The 24,024-nt window shown below is 42.9% G+C and overlaps 1 protein-coding gene and 1 pseudogene across 1 annotated transcript; one reads left to right on the top strand and one right to left on the bottom strand.

Moving 5' to 3' along the window:
* The first annotated feature begins 459 nt into the window (after positions 1-459).
* LOC130861064 (transport and Golgi organization protein 1 homolog) lies at positions 460-9,884 on the top strand. The gene is made up of 10 exons (XM_057749554.1): positions 460-526; positions 681-782; positions 2,113-2,185; positions 2,362-2,500; positions 3,888-3,989; positions 4,653-4,713; positions 4,816-4,851; positions 5,126-5,207; positions 6,291-6,361; positions 9,819-9,884. The coding sequence occupies exons 1-10, from the start codon at positions 503-505 to the stop codon at positions 9,882-9,884; spliced, it is 756 nt and encodes a 251-aa protein (XP_057605537.1). The 5' UTR covers positions 460-502.
* A 4,095-nt stretch (positions 9,885-13,979) lies between these two features.
* The window catches only part of LOC130861616 (acyl-coenzyme A synthetase ACSM1, mitochondrial-like), a 35,451-nt pseudogene continuing 25,406 nt past the window's right edge, over positions 13,980-24,024 (bottom strand).

Genomic DNA, 24,024 nt, shown 5'->3' with positions numbered 1-24,024 from the left:
GCCCTCCAAGATACAGAGACAAAGCCAGGAAATGTGTGAGAGGGGAAGGAAGATATCTAGCCATGCTGTACAGCCCCTGTTCCTCTTTAAGCCGAACAGAGACTTTTCAATGGGAATTTGGGAAAGTTTTCTGTTTATTCCTTAAAGAAGACCCACTTTTGAGCTGTTTGACATGGACTATTTTCCACCCTTGTCATGCAGTCATCTCTTCCATTAACCAGTGAGCAAGACATTTGTTGAAGCTCTGAAAAATTTGGGCCTTAAAGGTCTTTCTTTTTTCTGTATTGTTTTATGGGCTTGATGTTTTTTCTGGGCCCAACCTGGATCCACTACTGTCACATGAATCTGAGGGGTCACTGTAGGATTTGTGTGGTTCATGTTACACCTTTTGAGTATGTCACCCAGTGTTTCCATTGAAATCTCAGTGCATTTTCCGTTTCTATCCTATGTGCAGATATTGGAAAGAGGAAAATCTACAGAGAGCTTGAAAGGTGCTATTTCAATGAAGACCTCAGGAATTTCGGAGGTAAACTACCTATGTTTGCTGCAGGATTTCCATTGTACTCATTAGCTTTCACAAGGAATAACATTTTCATGTTTTAGAAGGTTAAAATGATGATATATCTCCTTGGAATTTTTTTCTTGGATGTTAAGTCATCAATGAGAATATTTTGCTTTAGGTTGAAATTGCCCTCAATGAAGCTTGTGTGGGTGAAGTGGGAGTGAAACCTGGAGAAACCCGTGAACAGAAGACTGTTTATCTCAATGCTGAGAAGGAGCAGGTAACAAGTTTTACTCCCGTAGACTTTTTAAATTTAGGAACCAAAAATCATTACTCCCTTTCCAATTTTCGAAAAACTTTTATTCTATATTGGAGTGTAGTTGATTTAAAATGTTGTGTTAGTTTCAGGTGCACAGTAAAGTGATTCAGATATACCTATATCTATGCTTTCTCAGATTCTTTTCCCATATAGGTTATTAGAGAATATTGAGTAGACTTCCCCATGCTATACAGTAGGTCCTTGTTGATTATCTATTTGATATATGTTAATGGGTACCTATTTAATCCCAACTCCTAATTTATCCCCCCCCCACACACACACCTTTCCCCTTTGGTAACCATAAGTTTGTCTTCTATGTCTGTGAGTCTGCTTCTGGTTCATAAGCATCATTCTTTTAGATGCCACATACAAGTGATATCATATGATACTTGTCTGACTTCCTTTGCTTCGTATGATAATCTCTAGGTCCATCCATGTTGCTGCCAATGGCATCATTTCCTTCTGTTTTAACAGCTGCATAATATTCCACTGTATATATGTACCACCTCTTCTTTATCCATTCATCTGTCGATGGGCATTTAGGTTGCTTCCATGTCTTGGAACTATGAGTATTCCCTGGTACCTCCATCACCAGTGTCCTTGTCCCCTCAGTGAGCTACAAGCGCCCCCACCTCCCCAGGAGCCGCCCTCCAAGACCAGCAGGCAGGCCTGGCCCAGGCTGTTATGAAGTCAGTGCTTTATTCCCGGGTCCCAGTGTGCATGAGACCTTGCCTGCACCCTCCAAGAGGGGAATGTCTGTTTCCCTCAGTGCTGTGTGGTTCCCGCGATCACGCCCTGCTGGCCTTCTAAGCCAAATGCTTCAGGGTTCCTCCCCCAGTGCAAGCCCTCCAGGCTGGGGAACTTGATGTGGGTCTCAGAACTCTCATTCCTGTGGAAGAACCTCTGCAATATAATTATTTTCCAGTTTGTGGGCCGCCCACCCGGTGGGGATGGGATTTGATTAATTACGGATACACCCTTGATGCCACCTTGTTGTTGCTTCTTCTTTGTCTTTGGATGTAGAATATCATTTTTGGTGGGTCCCAGTCTTTTTTGTCCATGGTTGTGCAGCAGTTAGTTGTGATTTTGATGTTTTTGTGACAGGAGGTGAGCTCAAGGGCCTTCTACTCTGCCACCTTCTTTCCAACCCTTCCTTTTCAATGTTTGACTGTGGGGTAAAGCACATGGACCATCTTAGCCATCTTAAGTGCACAACCCTCCTGTGTTAAGTACACTCACATCATTGTGGATCATCACTTCTGGAATGTCTTTTCTCATATCTGTCTTAAAGTCACCAGATGCCAATGCTGAATTCAAGGATTCAGAGCTGAGAGGCTTGAGGAACAAAAAATGTTACCTTGAAGGTATGTTGTTTGTTGGCAAGAAAGCCCCACAGAGTGGAAATGGGTTTGCCTGGGGAAGGCACAGAATGCTTCCTGCCTTCAGGACTCTTCCCCACCCCAACCCCCTGCCCTTTTCCCACCCCAGCCAACGTCTCAACTTCCTGTGCAGACACACAAAGAAAGCTCTTCCTTTACAGAAGGTAAAAAGAACCTGAAAGACAAGTGTGACACACTGAGGGCGGTGAAAGCTAAGAAGGAAGTGGAATTCAAACTGCTGAAGAAGAATGTAGACATCCTTGTTGAAATCTATGAACAAAGAAAAATGGCTGCAGAAGAGTAAGCTGTTTGTGTGTTCATTGTTCCAAATGCTGTTGTATGAATGAGCAAACAATATGCATGTACTTTGTAGATAATTGTATTTCTTTTAGAATAGGTGCAAGTGGATTTTTGCCAAAGTCATCCAGTACAGAATGGTGCCTGCCCATCCGACCTTGATTTCTGTAATCTGCGTTTTTGTTTCTGCTCTAACTGGTTGCTACACATTCTTGTCTGTAATTCATTTGGGTCGAGGAGGGATGAGACAAGCATCAATCACTTTAATACCTGGATCCCCGCCAGAGCCATTTACGTTGTCCTTTAGGTTTTGATCCCAATGCATTGTCTGGTCCAGCCCAGTGTCAAGTCATATTTCATTCTGTCCTCATCACCTTACCACACAGCAACTGCATCGCAGACCCTCCAGAAGCATTTGCTGAAGGACTGCCTCGAAGGCCAGACCGAAATACACTTACCCATTCTCCTTAGTGCTTTTGTCCTTGTTTCTACAATTTTTAAATTCTGCATATGATTCCACAGAAAATCACGTATCCGATTGAAATCCTTTGAATCAGAACCATGAGCAGAATACTCTGAGACCAACACAGCACATCAACCTTTGTTAAGCCATTGCCCTTCCTTCCCTCAATGTCAACGAGCGTGGTCTTGTGAAAGTAGATTACCACCTGGACGTTGTACGTTTTTCACCTGAAATCTATTTCCTGACTATGTGACACCCTGACTGTGTGACAGTTCACATCATTTTATAATTCAGTAGATATTGTCAGCACTAAGATTTGGTTTCCCCCCCCAGGATGTTTGAATACGAGGTAGGGATTCCACTCCTGAAGCATAGAAATATTGGGTAGTTCATTGGCAAGTGTTCATGAAGCCGTATCCTGAAAGACTCTTTTTGGCTGATTGTCTGTGTCGAGGCACAGCATGGACTGAGGATCAGGGCTCTCCATGCAGGTGTAAACCAAATTACGATCCCTTGCTTCATCCTAATGTGTTTAGTTGTGATGATTTGGTCTGGCATCATTTTCCACATTGAAACAAAATGAGCCTTTACCATCTCAAACACAGGACTGACCCCGGGGAGAGTATGTAGTACTTTTTATTTGATGAATTATGATGAATTAATAGGGGTAAAGAGCTACAGAGAGACACTCAGACTGCAGAGCACTTGCTAGCAGGTCAAACTTTGGTTTTTCTTTAGTCCTATATGTGGGGGCTGGGGGTGGGGGGAGGGCTTCAATTCATTCTTCTGATTGTGTTGTCAATGTATGCATGGATGCAGAAGGTGGGGAGGGACATTTGAAGCTAGGCCTTCTGACTCCTGGGAGGTAAGGAAGGCAGAATGTCACACTGGCTTCTGGACAGTGTATATATCTTTCTTGCATCTTAGGAAGCTGAAAACAAAACAATGTGAGCCGGTGGAAAGGGAGAATCAGCTCTCAGCTTCAGAGAAACAATGGAAATTGGTTTCAGAGGAAGCACACAAGTACAAGTAAGTTCAGATACTAAATGCCAGTGGTTCATGACGTTGCTTTTGATTTTTTGTTTTTTACTTTTCTACGTTTACAATCAGTTGGCATAGTAATAGAAACAAAAGTTCAGAAGACATATACATAGAGAGTTAACACAAGGAAAAAAGTTAAATTTTACAACGAACAATTTAAGTCACTAAAAATTTCCTGATCCCCAATGCTGGCCACATTATATGGAAACTCAGTTCATACCAATGTTCCTAGGGGTTGTGTAAATTGTCATAATCTTTCAGAATGAAGCTTGTTTTAGGAAGAATCACATCCATTAATATAATAGTGTCACGTAAGGGACCTAGTTTTCGGAACCCTGGGGAATGATGGTAAGAATATAAGTAAAAAGAGAATAAAGCTTTCTGATAAAAGTTACGCATCACACAGTAAATCAGAGAAATACTGAAAATGTGTATGGGAATTATATCAACTCAGAACCCTGCAGGCATTAAATAGTAAATAAGAAAAGGATGTAACAATAGCTTTGCTCTTACAGTCCCTTTATAATTATGTGAAAAGTGTTTCATGTGTATTAATAAATTACATTGGGGACAGATATGAGGAACTTGGGCAATTATTAAAATCACACTCAATGTTAAGCTTTATGTGATGAAAGCAATTGTAACTCACAGGCAACAAATTGAACAAATGAAAGAACAACTGCAGCAGGAGGAGTACATCTTCAGACACCAGGTGACCTGCCCCCGCCCAAGTTACTGAGCCCCTAATGCAGCTGATGAAGAGTCCTTAGAATCCCTCATCCTGGGAGCTTTCCTGATGTGTTGCCTTTTACAGATCGCCCTTCATGAGAAGAAGGCTCAAGACAACTGGGTAAGTGTTTCTTTTCGCTTTCTCTATTGTGTACACAGTCTGCCACACCTAAACTGGGGTGTGTTTTTCTCCCACAGATCAAGGGTGGGATTTTGGAGGGGGAGATGGCAGGGCAGAGCAGAGCAGGGAAGCCGCCTACGTGAAACACAGGTGTGGGATTTTGACGTACATTTTTAAAGAGTGATTTTGAGGCATTAGGGCTAAGCCATTTAGTATCTCGTAGAGGACTGGTGTTGGAATTCTTCCTAAAGCCCATGCTTTTTCTATATTTAAGATTGAAAATAATGGAGGCTGCAAGAGAAACACAGGATGCAGGAACCGATGCTGGGAAGACCTGAGAGGCAGCCCCGCCAAGGGTGAGCTAGGGAGCATATTGTGAAGTGCGACCATTTAACTTCTGCTGCAAAGCCACGCCATGGCATGCTTGCCTCTGCAGGGGATGACTGTGTTACCTGGAAAGAATCCCAAGTGCTTACTAAAGATGACACGTTGTCTCAAGGTGTGACAGGAAGATGTTTTCCTCAGGTTCCCCAGCCAGAAGGACTCTCTGGGCCTGTGCCCTGTGATTGTGGAGCTCACGCCCCCACCGCCGACTGAAGACCCTCCCTACCCCCCCAAGAGCCCCCGATCTTGGTTCCTCCAACTGAAGTGATGGGCCTAGAGGGCAAGTGGGTCCATGCTTTCTTCCCACCTTGAGAGTGTGGGGGAGAATTTACTCTTTCTTATGAGAGAAAAAGGGCATTTATTTACTATTTTTGGAGGTTCCTTTATTCTCTTTGTTTCATTAGTTTTTATTACTGATTCGGTATTCCACTCATTAATTAAATTTCTATGTACTTTTACTCCTCCAACACCATCATCATGACATGACAACTTTACTGTTGAATCCTTATAGCTTTGCTTTTCTCACTACTATAATACTAGTCTAAGTCCATTTCCTTTCATGAGTGTTTATGGAATGCCTGGTCACATATGGAGGACAGCTTATACAGAGACTGAGAGACTGAGAAATCCCCCTGTAGCCCGAAGAAAAGTACTTCCACTATTCATGTTGAGGGTTATTTATTTCCTTCCTATCCAAGGCTATTCTCCTTTCAGTTTTTAATCAATGATTAAATTCTGATTTCCTCTGATGTGTATTGGGAAACCGTTATTTCAGTGTTGATTTCCAGCTAGTTGAGCCCCGCCCTGTCCACAGTTGGTTGATGAGTTATGAAAATGCATGCACTCAGGCCCAGTGTTGTCTTCCTTAAGGGTCAGGGGACTGGTCTCACCCTCCTCGCTGGGGACACCTGAGGCATGGGGGAACCCTCGGCCTCTAGTAATGGACCTGAGAGTGGCAAAGAGTGTAAGATGGTGGAGAAGGTGTATAGGGTTGTTCTTCTTTCTCACAGTCAGTGCATGTTGGACAACAATCTCCATCACTTCTCCTTTACCAGATTCAGAATCTGATGCAGCTCATGTGAGGAACAGCAGTTCTTTCCCTACTGAGGACGTAAAGAAGGACCAGGTAAATGCTGTGGTCATTTCCTGTTGTAACTAGTTCTGGAAACTTTTTTATACAGCACGAAGCCTTTATACAGCACAAACACTTACCTGGCTTTGTCTCTAGTTTGTGTGGTTATCTGTGATATGTCTACTATTTCATTTTTACTTTGGAAAGCAAACTCATTCCCAAGAGTTTACAGCCTGCTCTGTTTTCAGCTGATCACATTTGGTGTCACCTCCAGAACCGTAAGTGCTTAGAGGCTGAGGACTGTAGGACTTTCTCTGTGTGTTTCTGGAAAATACTGTGAGGAGAAGGATGCCTAAATCCACACTTAGTTCTCCTGGCCCAGCTGACTCCTTCCTGACCTCCTTTAAATGGGGATGTTTTTGGGCTACTGGAATGTGATTATTACTGCAGTTATTTTAGTCCTTTGTGTGCTTTGTGAAAATTGCTTATTCTTAAGTAAAATAGATTTTGTAATTCATCATTGCCCCATCTCTGTTGGAAAGTATGCTAAACAGAATCCATCTACTAGTGTAACCCAGGTATAAAATCTCAGGTTTTTGAGGTGCTGTATTTCTTAGAAGAACATGTACACTGTATCCAAAGCAGTGAAGAGTTAAAGTCAATAATTACCTGCAGGGCTGATTTCTAACAAAGTTTTTACATTGTGTTTACATAAGCAGGGTCTGTTGTGTCCTATAAGTGGTTACAGCTGTTACATTCTCTCATCTCAGGTCATGGGATTTTTACACCTTAAGTCAAAACACATTTGGGTTAATTCTGTTATTTGGAATTCTTAACTCGTTTTTCCCCATAGTACACATTTAGTCTGCATCGGCATGTAGTTAAAATTCAGAACTCCCTGTGAATTCAGGTAAATGTACCTGACCCTATCTTGTCTATAGGTAACGTGTTCCTTTAGGATTCCCTAAAATCTTAAAACACTTCCCTTGCAGCACTCCAGGAATCCCCGTCTCCCCAGAGGTCTTTGTGCCCACGGGCAGCACCTCCAGAGAGCAGAAGAGCCCTTTGTCAGGAGGGAAGCATAAGGAGGACAGGCAGGGTCTTGCAGGCAGAGCTTTCTTTCACCCAGGAGTAGCTAAGATCCCATGTGTGGAGAATGGGCTTTTCCTTTCCTTTCCTTCTCTCAGTTCTTAGTGTACAAAGAACAAGCTTCTGTGGTGGTAGTGCAGGGTTGGTGGAGGGTTGTCCTGCAAACAGAGACCTTCCTGTCCAGAATATGCTACTTTATCAGCTTGGTATTACCCCTGTTAATCCTCTAGGACAGGACCCTTGCCTTTCTACATTTATAGATATAAGCGGTGACATGTGGTGACAGTGTTCTATCCCCGTGGCTTCCTTTGCACCCAAGCTGTAGGCAGGACCCAGAGGGATGCCTGGAACTTTCTGGCACTGGGCTTCTCTCCTGGAACCTGGAGGAGGGGGAGTGTGCCAGGGGCTGACACCTGCTTCTTTGGGTTTTGGCTTCTGTTGGTGGTGGGGCTTTCATCTGTCATCTCAACATACCTTTAACTTCTGTTCTGCAGGTCAGTGTGGATGCAGGAGGGCCACCTCCTTTCCCAGGACCACTCTGCCTGCCCTACCCCATGGGCTGCCCTTCATCACCACTCAAGGGCTGTGGGCCTCCTGCACTTCCTCTATCCTGGTGGCCTCTAGGACCTCCCCCACCGCCTCCACATCTGTCGTATTATAAGATGGTCTGAAGAGTATGCTGGCTTGTAAAGCATATTCATCCATTTTTCTCATGCAGTTTTTGGAGGAAATGCAGGTGGGCTTTGTAATGCAAAGATAAACTTGACTGAGGACATTGTAACATTCCTCATGTTTCTCAGGTCATACATATGATGAGCTGGTCATCATTTATATGAATGGTCTGGTCACCCAAACTGAGCTGGGCATGATGTGTTCCTTGCAGAGAAGCAAAGAGGCTTTTGAAAGAAAAACAGAAATAACAGTTCTGCAGATGTGCCTCACACATAAAGCATGTGTTGGATTCTATGACAGATGAGACACATCCCTACCTTCAAAGATGTACACTGTTCCCTGAGAGAGATAGAGAGATAAATGATGTAAAGGACACAGAGCTTGTGGTCACCATCATAGAAGCACCAGTACAAGGCTCTAGAGTACAAAAAAGGGACCCATGAGTCCGCTGGAATGAATAGGCAGTTCTGGAAGGAAAAGTAGAAAGTGAGGAGGTGCCACTTAGATGGAGCTGGAAGGCCTTTCCCAGCAGGACAGGCAGTATGGGCAGGAAGTGTGAGGGCAGCACATGCGGTCCACCCAGCACTGCTCTGTGTGTTTAAAGGACACAGTGCAGTGCGGGCAATACATCGTCCCTTTGGATGCCATCATGGCCGTAAAGCCTGTGAATAATATTCTCTCGTAAGGATTGTGGTTTCCCTTGCATTTCTGAAGATTCAGGCTCTGGGTGAAAGAAGGCTCTGGACATCAGGGAAACAGGGAAGTTTAACTTGGTTCTTTCAGGATATTTTGTATGGCTGAAGGTTTTTTTGGCCCAGTGATTTGAAAAGGCAGCCGAGATCTAGATGAGCTGAACAGCTGCCTTGGCCTTCAGCCTCAGGCAGTCTCTTCTGGAGGAACTCAAGGTTGATCAGGAGCCACCCCTACAGGACCCCTCCCACTACAAACATGCATCCTCTAGTCTCCACCCCTGACTGTCAGCTTTGCATCTCCCACATTTACCTCACAAAGGTGATACCTGATTCTTTGCTTGTATTCCTGCTGTTCAGTCCTGAATACCAAGACTCAGTGGGGCTCCACAGAATCTCAGCTTTGATCTTTGAAACATGGATAATATTGGTTTCTGATGTGATTGAGAGGTAGATGGGATTAGGTACACAAGGTATCTGCAAAATGTCTGAAGGGCATTCACCATTCTCATAGTTTAAAAGAAAATGTCTCCACACAAGAAATCAACAAAAGGTGTTCTTGGAAGCACATTAACTTAAACTAAATGTTTAACACCTCAGACCCTGAGGTTTGTAATCTCTGTTTCCATAGATAAGGCAAAGGACCCCCCTTTCTTCTATTAAAGTTTATATCCTCAGATTAGAGAAATAAAAGGTAATTATGGGAATGTGTATGTTCAGAGATCTACCTCTGAGATCAAAGACAATTATTTTCATTAAGTATAGACACATAGATGCAGCCACACACTCGTGTTCATCAAAGGCCACAGATCTTTAGAGAAGACAAAATGCATGCAGGAAAAAAGCAGAGCGTGTTGAAATAACTCAAAATCGCTTTGCCTTACAGAACAATCAGTTTGGCATTTAAACAAGACCCTGAGCTGCGGTGCACAGTCTGCAGAAATTGTATATGTAAAGAAGATGTCAGATCTGCATTAGGGCCTGAATGTCTCCCTGCTCAATCCTGCCCTCTCTGCTGTTGTCTCTCCATAATACTGTCAGCCCTGATAAACCTTCCGCAGTTCTATCTCGGTGTCATTGTCTGCTTCCTGGAGGACCGACGGATACTCCCTCTGGAGTGTACCTAGATTCAGGTCCACAAAGTTCAAAGAGAGGCCGTAAGAATGGTGATGGAAGATAGAAGCAAGAATATGCACTTCCGATTGTATTGACTGCAAGGGAGCCTGAGGGAGTCTTACATGTTAGTGGGCACATCCTATATCTAGAGCTATGTGATGTTTGTGCTACCTTATTCTGGAAATATTCACTTACTCCCTGGTCCCTGCCAACCACAGGAGTGCCTCATGATCAGATAGACAGGTATCTGTCCCCAGGGAGCAGCTGTTTTCTAAAAGAGGGGAACAATGGGGGGTCAACTGTGGCAGTGGGAGACCAGTGAGGAGGCCCCACGTTGGGCCATGCCGTACAGGGTCCTTGACCCAGGAAGCCAGCTTTCCCCAAATAACACCAAATCTAGGAAGGCCTTGTAAATCCAGTAGACTCCTTAAGCTCTGCAATTTCCTTATGGGGGATGGGCAGGGCAGAGGTTGGTGGTGAGGGTCTCCCTGAACAAGGCTGGGTAGAGCAGTGGGCCTGTGGCATTGTGTTAGAGAAAGGGACAGGCAGAGAGTAGAGGTAGAAGAGAGATGGGGTAAAGGAAGAAGAGGAGGAAGAAGAAGAAGAGGAGGAGAAGGGGTAGAAGGAGGAGGAGGAGGAGAAGGAAGGGAAGGGAATTTCCCCACTGATTTTGCCTATGATTTCAGATGTATAATATGGGATACCAGCCTCTGAGGGCACAGAAGAAGGCTGGCATAATGACAGGTAAACTCTCAGCTCCAGTACCCAGAATATGCAACTCATTCTCAAATACCTAAAAGAAGAGGACCGATTTCTGCCCTTATCGGTTGTGCAATTAGTGCTATTTTTTTTAAAAAATCAATCCAGTTATAAAGCTTCAAGCATTAAAATAATACAAAACATTTTATGAATAGACAAACACAATAGAAGAGAAAGTCCAAAACCATAAGGAAACACGTGTGGGAATGTAGAATATGAGAGAAGAGGCATTTCAGTGCAGGGGGCTTCAGACACCTGGGCAACAATCTGAAAACCAAAAATGAAAAGTGCTTCTCTCAAACTTTGACATCAGTTATAAACAGTTCAAGGTGGCAGAGTAGATGGATGTGCGCTCACTCCCTCTTGCAAGAGCACCAGAATCACAAGTAACTGCTGGACAATCATCAACAGGAAGACACTGGAACCCACCAAAAAAGACACCCCACATCCAGAGACAAAGGAGAAGCTGCAATGAGATGGTAGGAGGGGCACAATCGTGATAAAATCAAGTCCCACAACCACTGGGTGGGCGACTCACAAACTGGAGAACAGTTATACCACAGAAGTCCACCCACTGGAGGGAGGATTCTGAGCCCCATCTCAGGCTTCCCAACCTGGAGGTCCAGGAATGGGAGAAGGAATCTCCACAGAATCAGACTTTGAAGCCCAGCGGGACTTGACTGCAGGACTTCCACAGGACTGGGGGAAATTCCACTCTTGGAGGGCACACAGAAAGTAGGGTGTGCACCAGGTCCCAGGGGGATAGAGTGGTGACCCTGTAGGGGCCTGAACCAGATCTACCAACTGATGTTGGAGGGTCACCTGCAGAGGTAGGGGGAAGCTGTGGCTAACTGCAGGGACAGGGGCACTGGCAGTGGGGGTTCTGGGAAGTTCTCATTGGCATGAGCCCTCCCAGAGCCTACCATTAGCCCCACCAAAGAGCCTGTAAGCTCCAGTGTTGGTTGCATCAGGCAAAACAACCAACAGTTTGGAATGCAGCCCCACCCATTGGCAGAGAAGTGGATGAAAGTTTTACTGAGCTCTGCCCACCAAGGCAATACCCAGCCCTACCAACAACCAGTCCCTCCCATCAGGAAGCACAGACAAGCCTCTTAGAGAGCCTCCTCCACAGGAGGGCAGACAGCAGTATCAAGCAGTATCAGCAGTATTTTGTTCTGTGGAACTGAAAACCATAGCCACAGAAAGATATGGAAACTGAAAAGGCAGAGGACTTTGGCCCAGATGAGGGAAAAAAAAGACAAAACCCTGGACAAACAACAAAATGAAGTGGAGATAGGCAAGCTTCCAGAAAAAGAATTCAGAATAATGCTAGTTAAGATGATCCAGACTTTGAAAAAAGACTGGATGCAAAGATCAAGAACATGCAAGAAAAGTTTAACAAAGACCTAGAAGAGTTAAAGAACAAACAGAGAGAAGCAATACAATAACTGAAATGAAAAATACACTAAAAGGAACCAATAGCAGAATAACTGAGGCAGAAGAACGGATAAGTGACCTGGAAGAGAGAATGGTGAAAACCACTCACATGGAAAAGAATAAAGAAAAAGGAATGAAAAGAAATGAAGAGAGCCTAAGAGACATTTGGGAAAACATTAAATGCACCAACATTTGCATTATAGGGGTCCCAGAAGGAGAAGAGAGAGAGAAAGGACCTGAAAATATATTGGAAGAGATTATAGTTGAAAACTTCCCTAACATGGGAAAGGAAATAGCCACCCAAGTCCAGGAAGCACAGAGAGTCCCAGGCAGGATAAACGCAAGGAGAAACATGCCAAGACACAGAGTAGTCAAATTGACAAAAATGAAAGACACAGAAAAATTATTAAAAGAAACAAGGGAAAAACAACAAATAACATACAAGGGAACTCCCATAAGAGTAACAGCTGATTTCTCAGCAGAAACTCTGCAAGCCAGAAGGAGTGGCATGATATATTTCAAGTGATGAAAGGGAAGAACCTACAACCAAGAATACTCTACCAAGCAAGGATCTCATTCAGATTCGAGGGAGAAATCAAAAGCTTTCCAGACAAGCAACAGCTAAGAGAATCCAGCACCACCAAACCAGCCCTACAACAAATGCTAAAGGAACTTCTCTAAGTGGGAAACATAAGAGAAGAAAAGGACATACAGAAACAACAACAAAACAATTAAGAAAATGGTAATAGGAACATACATATTGACAATTACCTTGAATGTAAATGGACTACATGCACCAACCAAAAGACACAGACTGGCTGAAAGGATAAAAAACAAGACCCATATATATGCTGTCTACAAGAGACCCACTTCAGACCTAGGGACACATACAGACTGAAAGTGAGGGGATGGAAAAAGAGATTCCATGCAAATGAAAATCAAAAGAAAGCTGGAGTAGCAATAGTCATAGCAGATAAAATAGACTCTAAAATAAAGACATTTACAAGAGACAAGAAAGGACATTACATAAAGATCAAGGGATCAATCCAAGAAGAGGAGATAACATTATAAATATATATGCACCCAATATAGGAGCACCTCAATACATAAGGCAAATGCTAACAACTATGAAAGAGGAAATGCAAGGCAGAAATAGAGACGCAGATGTAGAGAACAAATATGTGGACACCAAGTGGGGAAAGCAGGGAGGGTTGGGGGGGAGTGAACTGGCAGATTGGGACACCAAATTGTACACTCTAAATATATGCTGTTTATTGTCTGTTAACTGTATCTCAATAAAAGTTCTTAAAAAAAAAGAAAAACAACCTACAGCATTCTAAAGCGTGTGATTGTAGCAAAAGTGGTGCTGAGGAGGAATTTTAAACAAATATATAAGGGAAAAAAAATTCAAGTCAATAAACTTAACATTTTAAGTAACTAGAAAGAGGGGAGCAAACCAAATCCAAAGGTAGCAAAAGAAGGAAATAAGAAAGTTTAGATCTGTGACTAATAAAATAGAAAATGAAAAACAATAGAGAAAATAATTAGCCAAAAGTTGGTTCCTTGATAAGATCAGAAAATTGACAAATCTTTCCCTATATTCATTAAGAAAAAAAGGGAGATGATTCAAATTATTAAAATCAGAAATGCAAGAGGAGATATTACTATCTTTTTACATTCCCAAAACAAAAATTTATAAGTGAATACTATGAGCAATTATACACCGAAAGACTGGATAATCTACATGAAAGAGACAAATTTCTAGAAACACACAATCTACCAAAAATGAATCCTGATCAAATAGAAAATCTGAATATACCTATAACTAGCAAGGAGATTTAATCAATAATCAAACCCTCTCATCCCTCCCCACCCCAAAAAAAACAAACACAAGTAAACAGACCTGATGGCTTCATTGGTGAATTCTCCCAAACATTTAAAGAAGAATTAATAACAATTATTCTCAAGTGTGTCCCAAAAGTTGAAGAGGAGGGGGATATTCTTTAACCCAATCTATGAGGTCAACATTACTCTGACACCAAGACCAGGCAAAGATACTACAAGCAAAGCACACTACAGGTGCTTAAGAATAATTGACGCAAAAGTCTCAACAGAAGACTAGCAAACAGAATTCAGCAACATATTAAAAGGTTTATACGCCATGACCAAGTGGGATTTATGCCTGGTTCAACATATTAAAATCAATCAATGTAATAAACCATGTTAACAGAATGAAAGTGAAGGCTGGGTGCCACATGTCTATTCAACTGACGCAGAGAAAGCATTTAACAAAATTCAATACCCTTTCATCAATAAAAAAAAGAAAATCAGTTTATTTAATAAACCAGGAATAGAATTAAACTTCCTCAACCTAAAAAAGGCCACATATTATAGAAAAACAAAAAAAGCATAGCTAACATCATTCACATGGTAAAAGACTGCAAGATTTCCTTCTAAGATCAGGAAGAAGACAGAGGTGCCTGATCTCATCATCTCTACTCAGCAGAGTATTGGAAGCTTAGCCAGATCAATTAGGCAAGAAAAAAGAAATGAGGCATCAAAATAAAAAAAGCATTAAATTAGATCTGTTCACAGAAAACATGATCTTACATGTAGAAACCCCTGAACATCTCTCTCGCACAAACACACACATGCACACAAACACAGAATTTGGTAGAGCTAGTAAAGGAATTCAGCAAAGTTATAGGAAAGAAAATCAACTCACAAAACTCTAGTTGCATTTCTATACATTAACAATTAACAATCCAAATAGGAAATTAAGAAAACATCAAAAAGAATACAATACTAAGGATAAATTTAGTAAAGAAGATGAAAGACTTGTACACTGAAAATTAAGAATCACTGCGGAAAAAGAGCAAGAAGACATAAATAAATAGAAAAGCATCCCATATTCATTGATTTGAGACAACATTAAGGTGACAATATTACCCAACATTATTTACAGACTCAATGCAATCCCTATCAAAATTTCAATGGTGCTTTTGGCAAAAATAGAAAAACCAATCCTAAAATTCATATAACATCTCAGGGGATCCCAAATAGCAAAAGCAACCTTTAGAAAGGAGAAGAAATTTGGAGGACTTAACACTCCTGGTTTCAAAACTTATTTCAGAGCTAAAGCAATCAAAACAATGTGATACTTGTATAAAAAGAGACATACAGACCACTGGAATAGCATAGAGAACACAGAAAGTAACCCTCACTTACACTGTCAATTGATTTTAGGCAAGGGTACCAAGACCATTCAGTGGGAAAGGACAGGCTTTTGAACACATGGTGCTGGGAAACTTGAAGTCCACATGCAAAAGAATGACGTTACCTTATATCATACGCAAAAACTAATTCAAAATGGATCAAAAACTTAAATGTAAGAGCTGAGCTTGTGAAACTCTTGGAAGAAAACACAGAGGAAAATCTTCTTGACGTTGGATTTGGCAATGATTCAATGATTTGAATATGACACCAAAAGCACAGGAAACAAAAGAAAAAGCATTGAATACATAAAAGGGTCTTCATTAAACTTAAAAACTTTGTATGCCAAAGGATACTATCAAGAAAGTGAGAAGACAATGCACTGAATGGGAGAAAATGCTTGCAAAGCATATATTTGCATATCTGATAAGGTATTAATATCCAGACTATATAAAGAACTCTTACAACTTAGGAAAACCACCACCACCAAATGAACAAACCAAGTTTTAAAAATGGGCAAAGAACTTGAAAAGGCAATTCTCAGAAGATATGCAAATGGTCACTAAGAACGTGAAATGATCCTAGTCATTCGGGAAATGTAAATCAAAACCACAATGAGATACCACTTCACACCCATTAGGATGGCTGTTATTAAAAATAAATGGATGCACAGTGAAAGAAACCATAAACAAGACAAGAAGACAACCCTCAGAATGGGAGAAAATACTTGCCAACGAAGCAATGGACAAAGGATTAATCTCCAAAATATACAAGCTGCTCATGCAGCTTAACACCAAAAAAGCAAATAACCCAATCCACAAATGGGCAGAAGACCTAAACAGACATTTTTCCAAAGAAGACATACACATGGCCAACAAACACATGAAAAGATGCTCAACATCACTAATCATTAGAGAAATGCAAGTCAAAGCCATAATGAGGTATCACCTCACACCTGTCAGCATGGCCATCATCAAAAAATCTAGAAACAATCAATGTTGGAGAGGGTGTGGAGAAAAGGGAACTCTCCTGCACTGTTGGTGGGAATGTAAGCTGGTACAGCCACTAGGGAAAAAGAGTTTGGAGGTTCCTTAAAAAACTAAAAATGGAACTACCATATGATCCAGTAAGCCCACTACTGGGCATATACCCAGAGAAAACCATAATCCCAAACGAAACATGTACCACAATGTTCGTTGCAGCACTATTTACAATAGCCAGGACATGGAAGCAACCTAAATGCCCATCAACAGATGAACGGATAAAGAAGATGTGGCACATATATACAAAGGAATATTACTCAGCCATAAAAGGGAATGAAATGGAGCTATATGTCACGAGGTGGATAGACTTAGCGTCTGTCATATAGAGTGAAGTAAGCCAGAAAGAGAAAAACAAATACCATATGCTAACTCATATATACCAAATCTAAGAAAAAATGGTACTAATGAACTCAGTGACAGGACAAGAATAAGGATGCAGATGCAGAGAATGGACTGGAGGACGTGGGGTTGGGTGGGGGGGCGAAGGGGAAGCTGGGATGAAGTGAGAATAGCATAGACATATACACTACCAACTGTAAATTAGATAGCTAGCGGGAAGTTGCTGTATAACAAAGGAAGATCAACTTGATGATGGGTGATGCCTTAGAGGGCCAGGACAGGGAGGGTGGGAGGGAGTCGCCGGAGGGAGGAAATATGGGGATATATGTCTAAATACAGCTGATTCACTTTGGTGTACCTCAAAAACTGGTACGCGTGTAAAGCAATTATATTCCAATAAAGAGCTTAAAAAATAAAAAAAAAAATACACTGAAAATAGCAAATTCATGTGAGAATATGGAGAAATGAAAACCCTTGTGTATTGCTAATGGGAATGTGGAAAACAGTTTGGAAATTCCTCCAAAAGTTAAACAGAATTAGCAATTCCACTTCCACCAAGAGAAGTGAAAGCAGGGACCTAAACAGTTACGTGCACAGCCAGCGTTCACAGCAGCATTATTCACAAGAGTCAAAAAGGCAGAAACAACTCAATTGTCCACCAAGAGATTCATGAATGTAGAAAACGTGGTATATACATACTATGAAATATTATTCCATCTCAAAAAAATGACATTTTGCTACAACATGGTTGAAGCTTGGAAACATTGTGCTAAGTGAACTTAGCCAGACACAGAAGGGCAAATGTTGTATGATTCCACGTATATGAGGCAACTAAACAGGCAGGTTCCTAAAGACAAACGTACCATTAGAGGTTACCAAATGCTGGGGAGATGGGGGCTAGGGAGCTATTGTTTAACGGGAACAGAATTTCTTCTGGGGATGGTGAACACTTTCTGCAGGTGCCTAGCAGTGATGGCTGTGCAATATTGTAAATTTTACTCAATGCTAATGAATTGTATGCTCAAGAATGGTGAAAGGGTAAATTTTATGCTTTATATATACATGACCCCAAAGAAACAAAAGTAAAAGAACAGAACAGAAGCCAACAAATCTCATTGGAAAAGTGACATGTCTCATTTCCATCAGAGCATGTGAAATGGGAGAAATCGGTGTGGCCATAAATAAAGACATCTTTGAAAAATAAAATATGTCATGGACAGTTTTTGTTTTAAAAAGTCATTGCTCTGGACCACTCCAGTTCAATTTAACCAGAATCTCTGTGGATAGAGCCAAATATTAAAAAAAAAAATTGCTCAAATGAGTCTAATGTGCAGGCAGGATTAAGAACTGCTGATTTATATACCTGTTCTGCTGTGTTTATTTTCTCTTTTATCCAGCTTTGACATTGTGCTGCTGGGAATTAAGGCTAAGGCTTGCATGTTAGCTTCTGGACATTGGTCCCACAAGAGGAGCCGGACCCCTCCCTCCTTAAGGCCATAGTGTGAGGACAACAGTGACACCACTGGCTGTGACTTTATAGAAAGGAGATGGAGTCTGAGATCAATTTCAGGGCCTGTCTACCCTCCTACAACCAATCCTGGAAGCTGAGAATTTCCTCCAGGTGGCCACTGCTAGCTAGGGTTTGTCTGAGGAACAGCTACAGCAGATTTCCCTACAGTCTATTACAGGTAGCTGTAATCCCTGAGTTTCTCATGTAGAGTTTGGGGCCCAAAACACACCACTTACAATCCTAGACCTGCCATTTATTTGACATGGGAAAGACACGTAAAGCTTCCAATCTGCAGTTTCTTCCTCATTCAAGTGGGGATAATAGTGCCCCTGGTGGCTGAGAGACATCCATAGATTTGTTTGTACCTCGCTGGTAAGTGGGGTGGTAGGATTTGAACCCAGTCAACGCCAACGTTCTTAACCACAAGAGATCATTGGACCCCAAGTCTGCTGGTCCAAAACAGCCTGAAGCCACGCTGTTTCTCCCCCATCACTCAGCCCATACGTGCCAGATGGGTTATGACAGAAAGGGATGTGGGAACATACTAGAGCTTTGAGATGAATAAGAACAGGTGTCGTTGACTTGGAGCAACTAAAGGAAGATGGAAGAAGCCTCAGCATGCAGAGTTGCGTCCAGTCCTTCTCCCTACACAACTCCCTTCAAGGATCCTTGGGCCTGTATGGGGGCAGACCGTGTGTCCTTACCTCATAGCACAAGAGGAGGCCTATGGGCCTGCTGGGCTTGATCCTGATGCCAATGTTTCCTTCAGTGTTGGGCCGCAGGATGTTGCCCTTGTCATCAATGATCTGGAGCAAGAGACTTGTGAATCCCAGCCTGCAGGGCTCCTCAACACTCCTGGCCCCCAAAACACTGCCTGGCTTATTCATGTGACACAGTGGGGGAAATTGGGGGAGGGGTTTGTGGTAGAGGAGCCCTGCAGAAAATAGAATAATACTGTCAAAAGGCTTTGAAATCAGCACATGGTGAAACCTAAGTAATGCGTCTATTTGTTTCATACATATTTAGACATCACAAATGAGTCTTCAAGCTAGAAAACATGGATCAGCAAAAACTGAAAACACCAGCAATGGAGGCAGCCACCAGAGCTACTCAAGTACTCTTTTTCCAGGCTTGGTGTGTGAGGCCTCTGGCAGTCCTGGCGGGCTGCACTATGCCCAAGACGTTGCAGTTCTCAGCTGAAACTTCCCCAGGAAATTGGAGGAAAAGTTGGCTGAGAGGAGGAAGGACAACCGGGATGCATGACTGGTTCTGTCACCTTGTGTCACACAAGGGTCCAACCCCAGCTGAGCACTAACTGCTCTCTGCCTATGTCTTCAGCACCAGACCTGAATGTCGTAGGGTGGGATGGCCTTCCCCGTGGAACCTGGCTTGATCTTCATCCCCCAGAGAGTGCCACAAGTTACTCCCTGTTCACAAAAGAGAATTGCGATTGGCCAAGAGTCCAGGCAAATCACAAAGCAGCAAGAATCAAACACAGTGTCCTTGCTCACAGAGGTCATTTGATGCTGTGGGAAGAGCCCATGAGGGGAAGCTAGGAGGCCTTGACCCAACTCTAGTCAGCAGACATTCACTGCACCTGACATGGGCTGGTTCTGAGCCCAGTTCTGGGGCTACGGAGTCCAGTGGGGGAGGCCAAGAAGGGGCAGAGGGGTGAGCCCATGGCTGTGAGCATGTAGTGTAGGCTGTGGGATGCCCACTGTATGCCAGGCATGTGTCCATTTGCCAGGGGAGGGCCATGAGTCCATTTAACACACATGTACTTGGAGCTGCCTCAGCTACTTCTCAGAGCTGTGCTGAGGTTACTCAGATTGTCCGCGTGGTCCCCTCTGCACTGCCCTACCCCCTTTGTCTTCCTGATGAATCTTGTTCTTTCTTTGTGGGTCTCTAAAACATCATTCTTCCTAAAGCTAAGCACTTTACCCTCAGACAGACCAAGGCTTGAATCTGGACTCCACCACTCACTAGCTGTGTGCAAATGAAGCCCCCTCGATCCCCTCCTCTGTGAAAAGGGGGGAATTACAACATTCCCTGTTAGAGTGCTCGTGAGTGTGTGCCAGGCACACGGCACGTATTCAATACACAGCTACTGCCAGCAATCATTCGGGCCCCAAAAAAGAGAGCTGGGAGATTCTCTTTCTGTGCCGTTTCCCCCACACTTCTAGTGTTGCCAACAGGGCATTATACTTAGTTTTGCAGGTCAGTTTCCCCCAGTAGATAATGAATATTCAGAGAATAGAGGCTGTCCCATCCATCTCTGCTCCCCAGCATCTAAACACAATACCCACCTAAAAACAACAAAAACCACCATAACAGCAAAAGGGCTTGGACACTGGGGCCAGAGCTTTGTATACTTTCTTTCATTGATTTTATCACCACCTGGCAAGACTGGCATTTTGTTTCCATTTTGGAGAAGGGGAAGTTAGACTCAACAAGGTTCAGAGATATGCCTACAGTCTCAGCCTATAACTGGCAAGGCTGAGATCTGAACTGGGGTCTGAGCTCCTGGGAGAGGAAACACGTTCCCCTCTGGTACGTCACTGCTCACACTATAAGCAAGTGGAAAATGTTGCACAGATGAGTGGATAGGGGTGAAAATGTTTGGAGCAATAAAGTACCATCTGAGTATCAGGGAGTATTCTGTTGTTACAAATAGTTGATGCGAGGGGACTAGGGTCATGGGGTGGTGCCTAGTTTTAATCTCACCCTCCTTTTCTGTATATAAACCGTGAACCAGCAAGGACAGATCTAGAGTCTCAACATTTCTCAGGCCTGAAAGCACACCCAATAACTCATCTAAAAGGGCTCTTTTTTATACAAGAATGTTCACAGCATCGTGCTCATGACAATAAAGTCCTGTACCCACTGAAGTGACCATCACTAGTAGAAGGGACAAGCAATCTGTGGTATATTTATACAGTAACATATTACTCACAGTAAACAAATCTTCGTATTGATACACCCAACAACATGGACAAACTTCAAAAATGCTATGCTGAGTGAATCAGGAAAACCATAAAAGCACATTTGATTTATATGAAGTTCAAGAAGAGGCCAAACTAGTCTGTAGTGACAGAGATCAGAATGGTTGCTGGAGGTAGGGGATGCTCAGGGAAAGTGACTTGGACTAAAGAGGCATGAGGGGACACTAGGATAATTAAAATGTCTTACATCTTAACAAGGATATTAGGTACCTAGTTAATTAGGTTTGTCAGAACTTGTCACACTAAAAAATTATCTGTGCATTTACAAAAACTTGATTAGGAAAGAACTCATGTCTGTCTTGTTAACTTCATATATGCTTAATACCTATATCTAAGTAATTTATACTTAATACTTGATAAATAACATCTACTTTGCTACAGGTCCTGAGATGGCAGTCATCCCTCTGTCAGCTAAAGGGATGATGGAGAGGTAGGGAAAGGGGCTCTGTCCAGAATCTGAAATGGATTGAGGATGTGTTAGAAGAGAGATACCTGCCCACACTCTCATGGATAAAGGGCTAGAGGTTCAAGACAGGCATGATTCTCTGAATGCCCTGCCCACCTAACTGATCAGTGATCCTCTTTGGGATCACATTCTGTGTGTGTGTGTGGGGAGGTGGTATATATGGATGGTCTCTCCTCCTGCTAAGTGTCTCACAATCAAAGCTGTGTGCTCTCCTCATAAACATCAGAAGTGAACTAGTGAACTTCTGGGGCCAGCTCCTGCCTGCTCCTGTGACTGCTGCCTAGGAAGGGACGGTGAAGTGGACAGGACTTGTGGTGGTGACCTCCCTGTTTGTGGAGAGTGCCTTCTATCCCACGGCCCCTGCTGGGCTCCCTGAAGCTAATTATCACAGTGGCACCACGTCCTTAGACTACTTTGCATGGTTTTGTTCAACAGTTTTGAGCACATTGGACTTTTGACAAGTTGAGGAGCTATGAATTGTCTTCTCTGCAAATTTATTTGGGAGAAGTTAGCCTGGAGCTCTGGAGCCTCCCATTGGCTTTGAGCAATGCTGTGCACACAGTGGGGCCTCTGCACACACTCATAGCAGGATTCAGCTCATCGGCTGGGCTCAGTGGATGGAGAATCCTGACTGGCCCAGGAGGGACCGTTCACCTACCGTTTCTGACTGTCCATAGGCCTCGTGGAGCAGAAGCCCTGTCTGTCTTCTCCACTGCTCTTGATCCTCAGGCTGCAGGGCTTCCCCACCAGAGACGCAGGGCTGCAGAGTGGGGAACCGGAGACTGAGGGGAAGGCAAGATGTCAACAGAACTTCAGACTGGGCTTAGGTGCTCTGCCCCACGCCCAGGGTTAGGGGCTCATGACATTGTCAACTGGATCATTCATCCTTCTGTTTCTTCACTTTCTTACTCGCCTTCTGGGCATTTTACTGATGGTCAAGTCCTACTGGAAGTCACTCACTTCCTATCGGTCCCTGTTGACTCTTTTGGCAGGAGAAGGTGGTGGTGGTGGTGAGGCTAATGGGTTAAATCAGGGAGATCAGGATTGAGTTTGGATGTTGATGTCACAAGAGGGAGAAAAGTGTGCTTAGAACACATTCTCAGCATTCTATGTGACTAAGAGGAATATTTTTATAAACCATAATGGCTGATGGATAAGACCTCAAGAATATGAGAGGATGGTAATAGAACTGTACCACCTGCTGTGGAGGGTGGACTTTGTGAACTGAAGGGCTTTTGTGTCTGGCTGGCGAATGCAAATTAGGGGTTGGAAATGAATTGCTCAGGACATCAGGGAAGACTGGGCTTCATGTAAGAAAGGAAAATAAGGATCGCAGGTAACAGCCGTGAGAGAAGGTATTTTGGAGAGAACAGAAAAGTCTGCTGTGAATATGTGCTGTAGTTTGCTAGGCACATTGGGGGATGAAAATCCTCTCATCTATTTTCCCCATGAAAATTTCCATAAATAATACAAAAAACTATCACAAAATAATGATAGATTCCCTGAAGGAAATGGGCAGAAGTGACGGAGGTCTTAGTACCAACCTGCATGGGGCTGAGCTGGGCCAGCTCTTAGGGATGAGGGAGGTGGCAGGCTCCCTTGTCACCCTTTCCTGGTACATACAGAGGCAGTAGTGATGGACAGGAGGGCTGGTTTCATTGAGGGTATGTTCCTCACTCTTGAGCTTAATCCAAAGTACATAAAATAGGCAGAGTCTCCAATAGAGTCAGGAGTTATGCCCTGGTTGAATGTCCACTGGCTTTGGTCACCATCTCAGGGGTGTTCCAAAAAGTGGCTGTACTATGAGCTTTGAAATACAGCTGGAAACGTAAAAATTCAGCCAGATTGAGGCTTCATGAATACAATCAAGCTGTATTTCCGTTATCTTCGTACACTGAACTCCTTTACACTGTAACTCTTATGTCTAAAACATGTTAGCTCTGATTTTGAAGTAGCCATTTCAATTTCAGAGTTGCTAAAAGACAGGTAAACAACCATAAGGTTCAAAGAGCAGATTTCAGGTTAGTTAAAAATTAATCTGGAAACATGGGGAAATGCAAAACTAAAATTACGTTATGTTACTACCTACCCATCAAATGAGCAAAAATAAAAACTTTGACAATAGCAAATATTGCCAAAGATGTGGAAAAATGGAAATTCTCCTACCCTGCTAGTGGGAGCATACATTGGTTCAAGACTTTGGAAAATAAGGTGGTAGGTGCAATGTCAGTGTGACCCAGCAGTTCCTGTCCCAGAGAAGTTCCACAGAAATGTGTGTTTATGTGTTTATGTACATGTGCAAGGGTTCAATGCAGCATTACTCATCAATAGCCCCAAACCGAAACCTACCCAAATGCCCATTAATAGAACTGATTAAAAATG

The sequence above is a fragment of the Hippopotamus amphibius genome, chromosome 9, assembly GCF_030028045.1.
Source record: "Hippopotamus amphibius kiboko isolate mHipAmp2 chromosome 9, mHipAmp2.hap2, whole genome shotgun sequence".
Classification (NCBI taxonomy): domain Eukaryota; kingdom Metazoa; phylum Chordata; class Mammalia; order Artiodactyla; family Hippopotamidae; genus Hippopotamus; species Hippopotamus amphibius.
This window is presented reverse-complemented; position numbering and strand designations above follow the sequence as displayed.

What these genes read in the sequence shown, in the direction of transcription:
- LOC130861064 (XM_057749554.1), top strand. Translation starts at nt 503, where the DNA reads ATGAAGACCTCAGGAATTTCGGAG. An exon ending in GAGGAAGCACACAAGTACAA is followed by an intron (nt 3,990 to 4,652) that starts GTAAGTTCAGAT and finishes TGTAACTCACAG; the next exon opens with GCAACAAATTGAACAAATGA. An exon ending in AGTACATCTTCAGACACCAG is followed by an intron (nt 4,714 to 4,815) that starts GTGACCTGCCCC and finishes TGCCTTTTACAG; the next exon opens with ATCGCCCTTCATGAGAAGAA.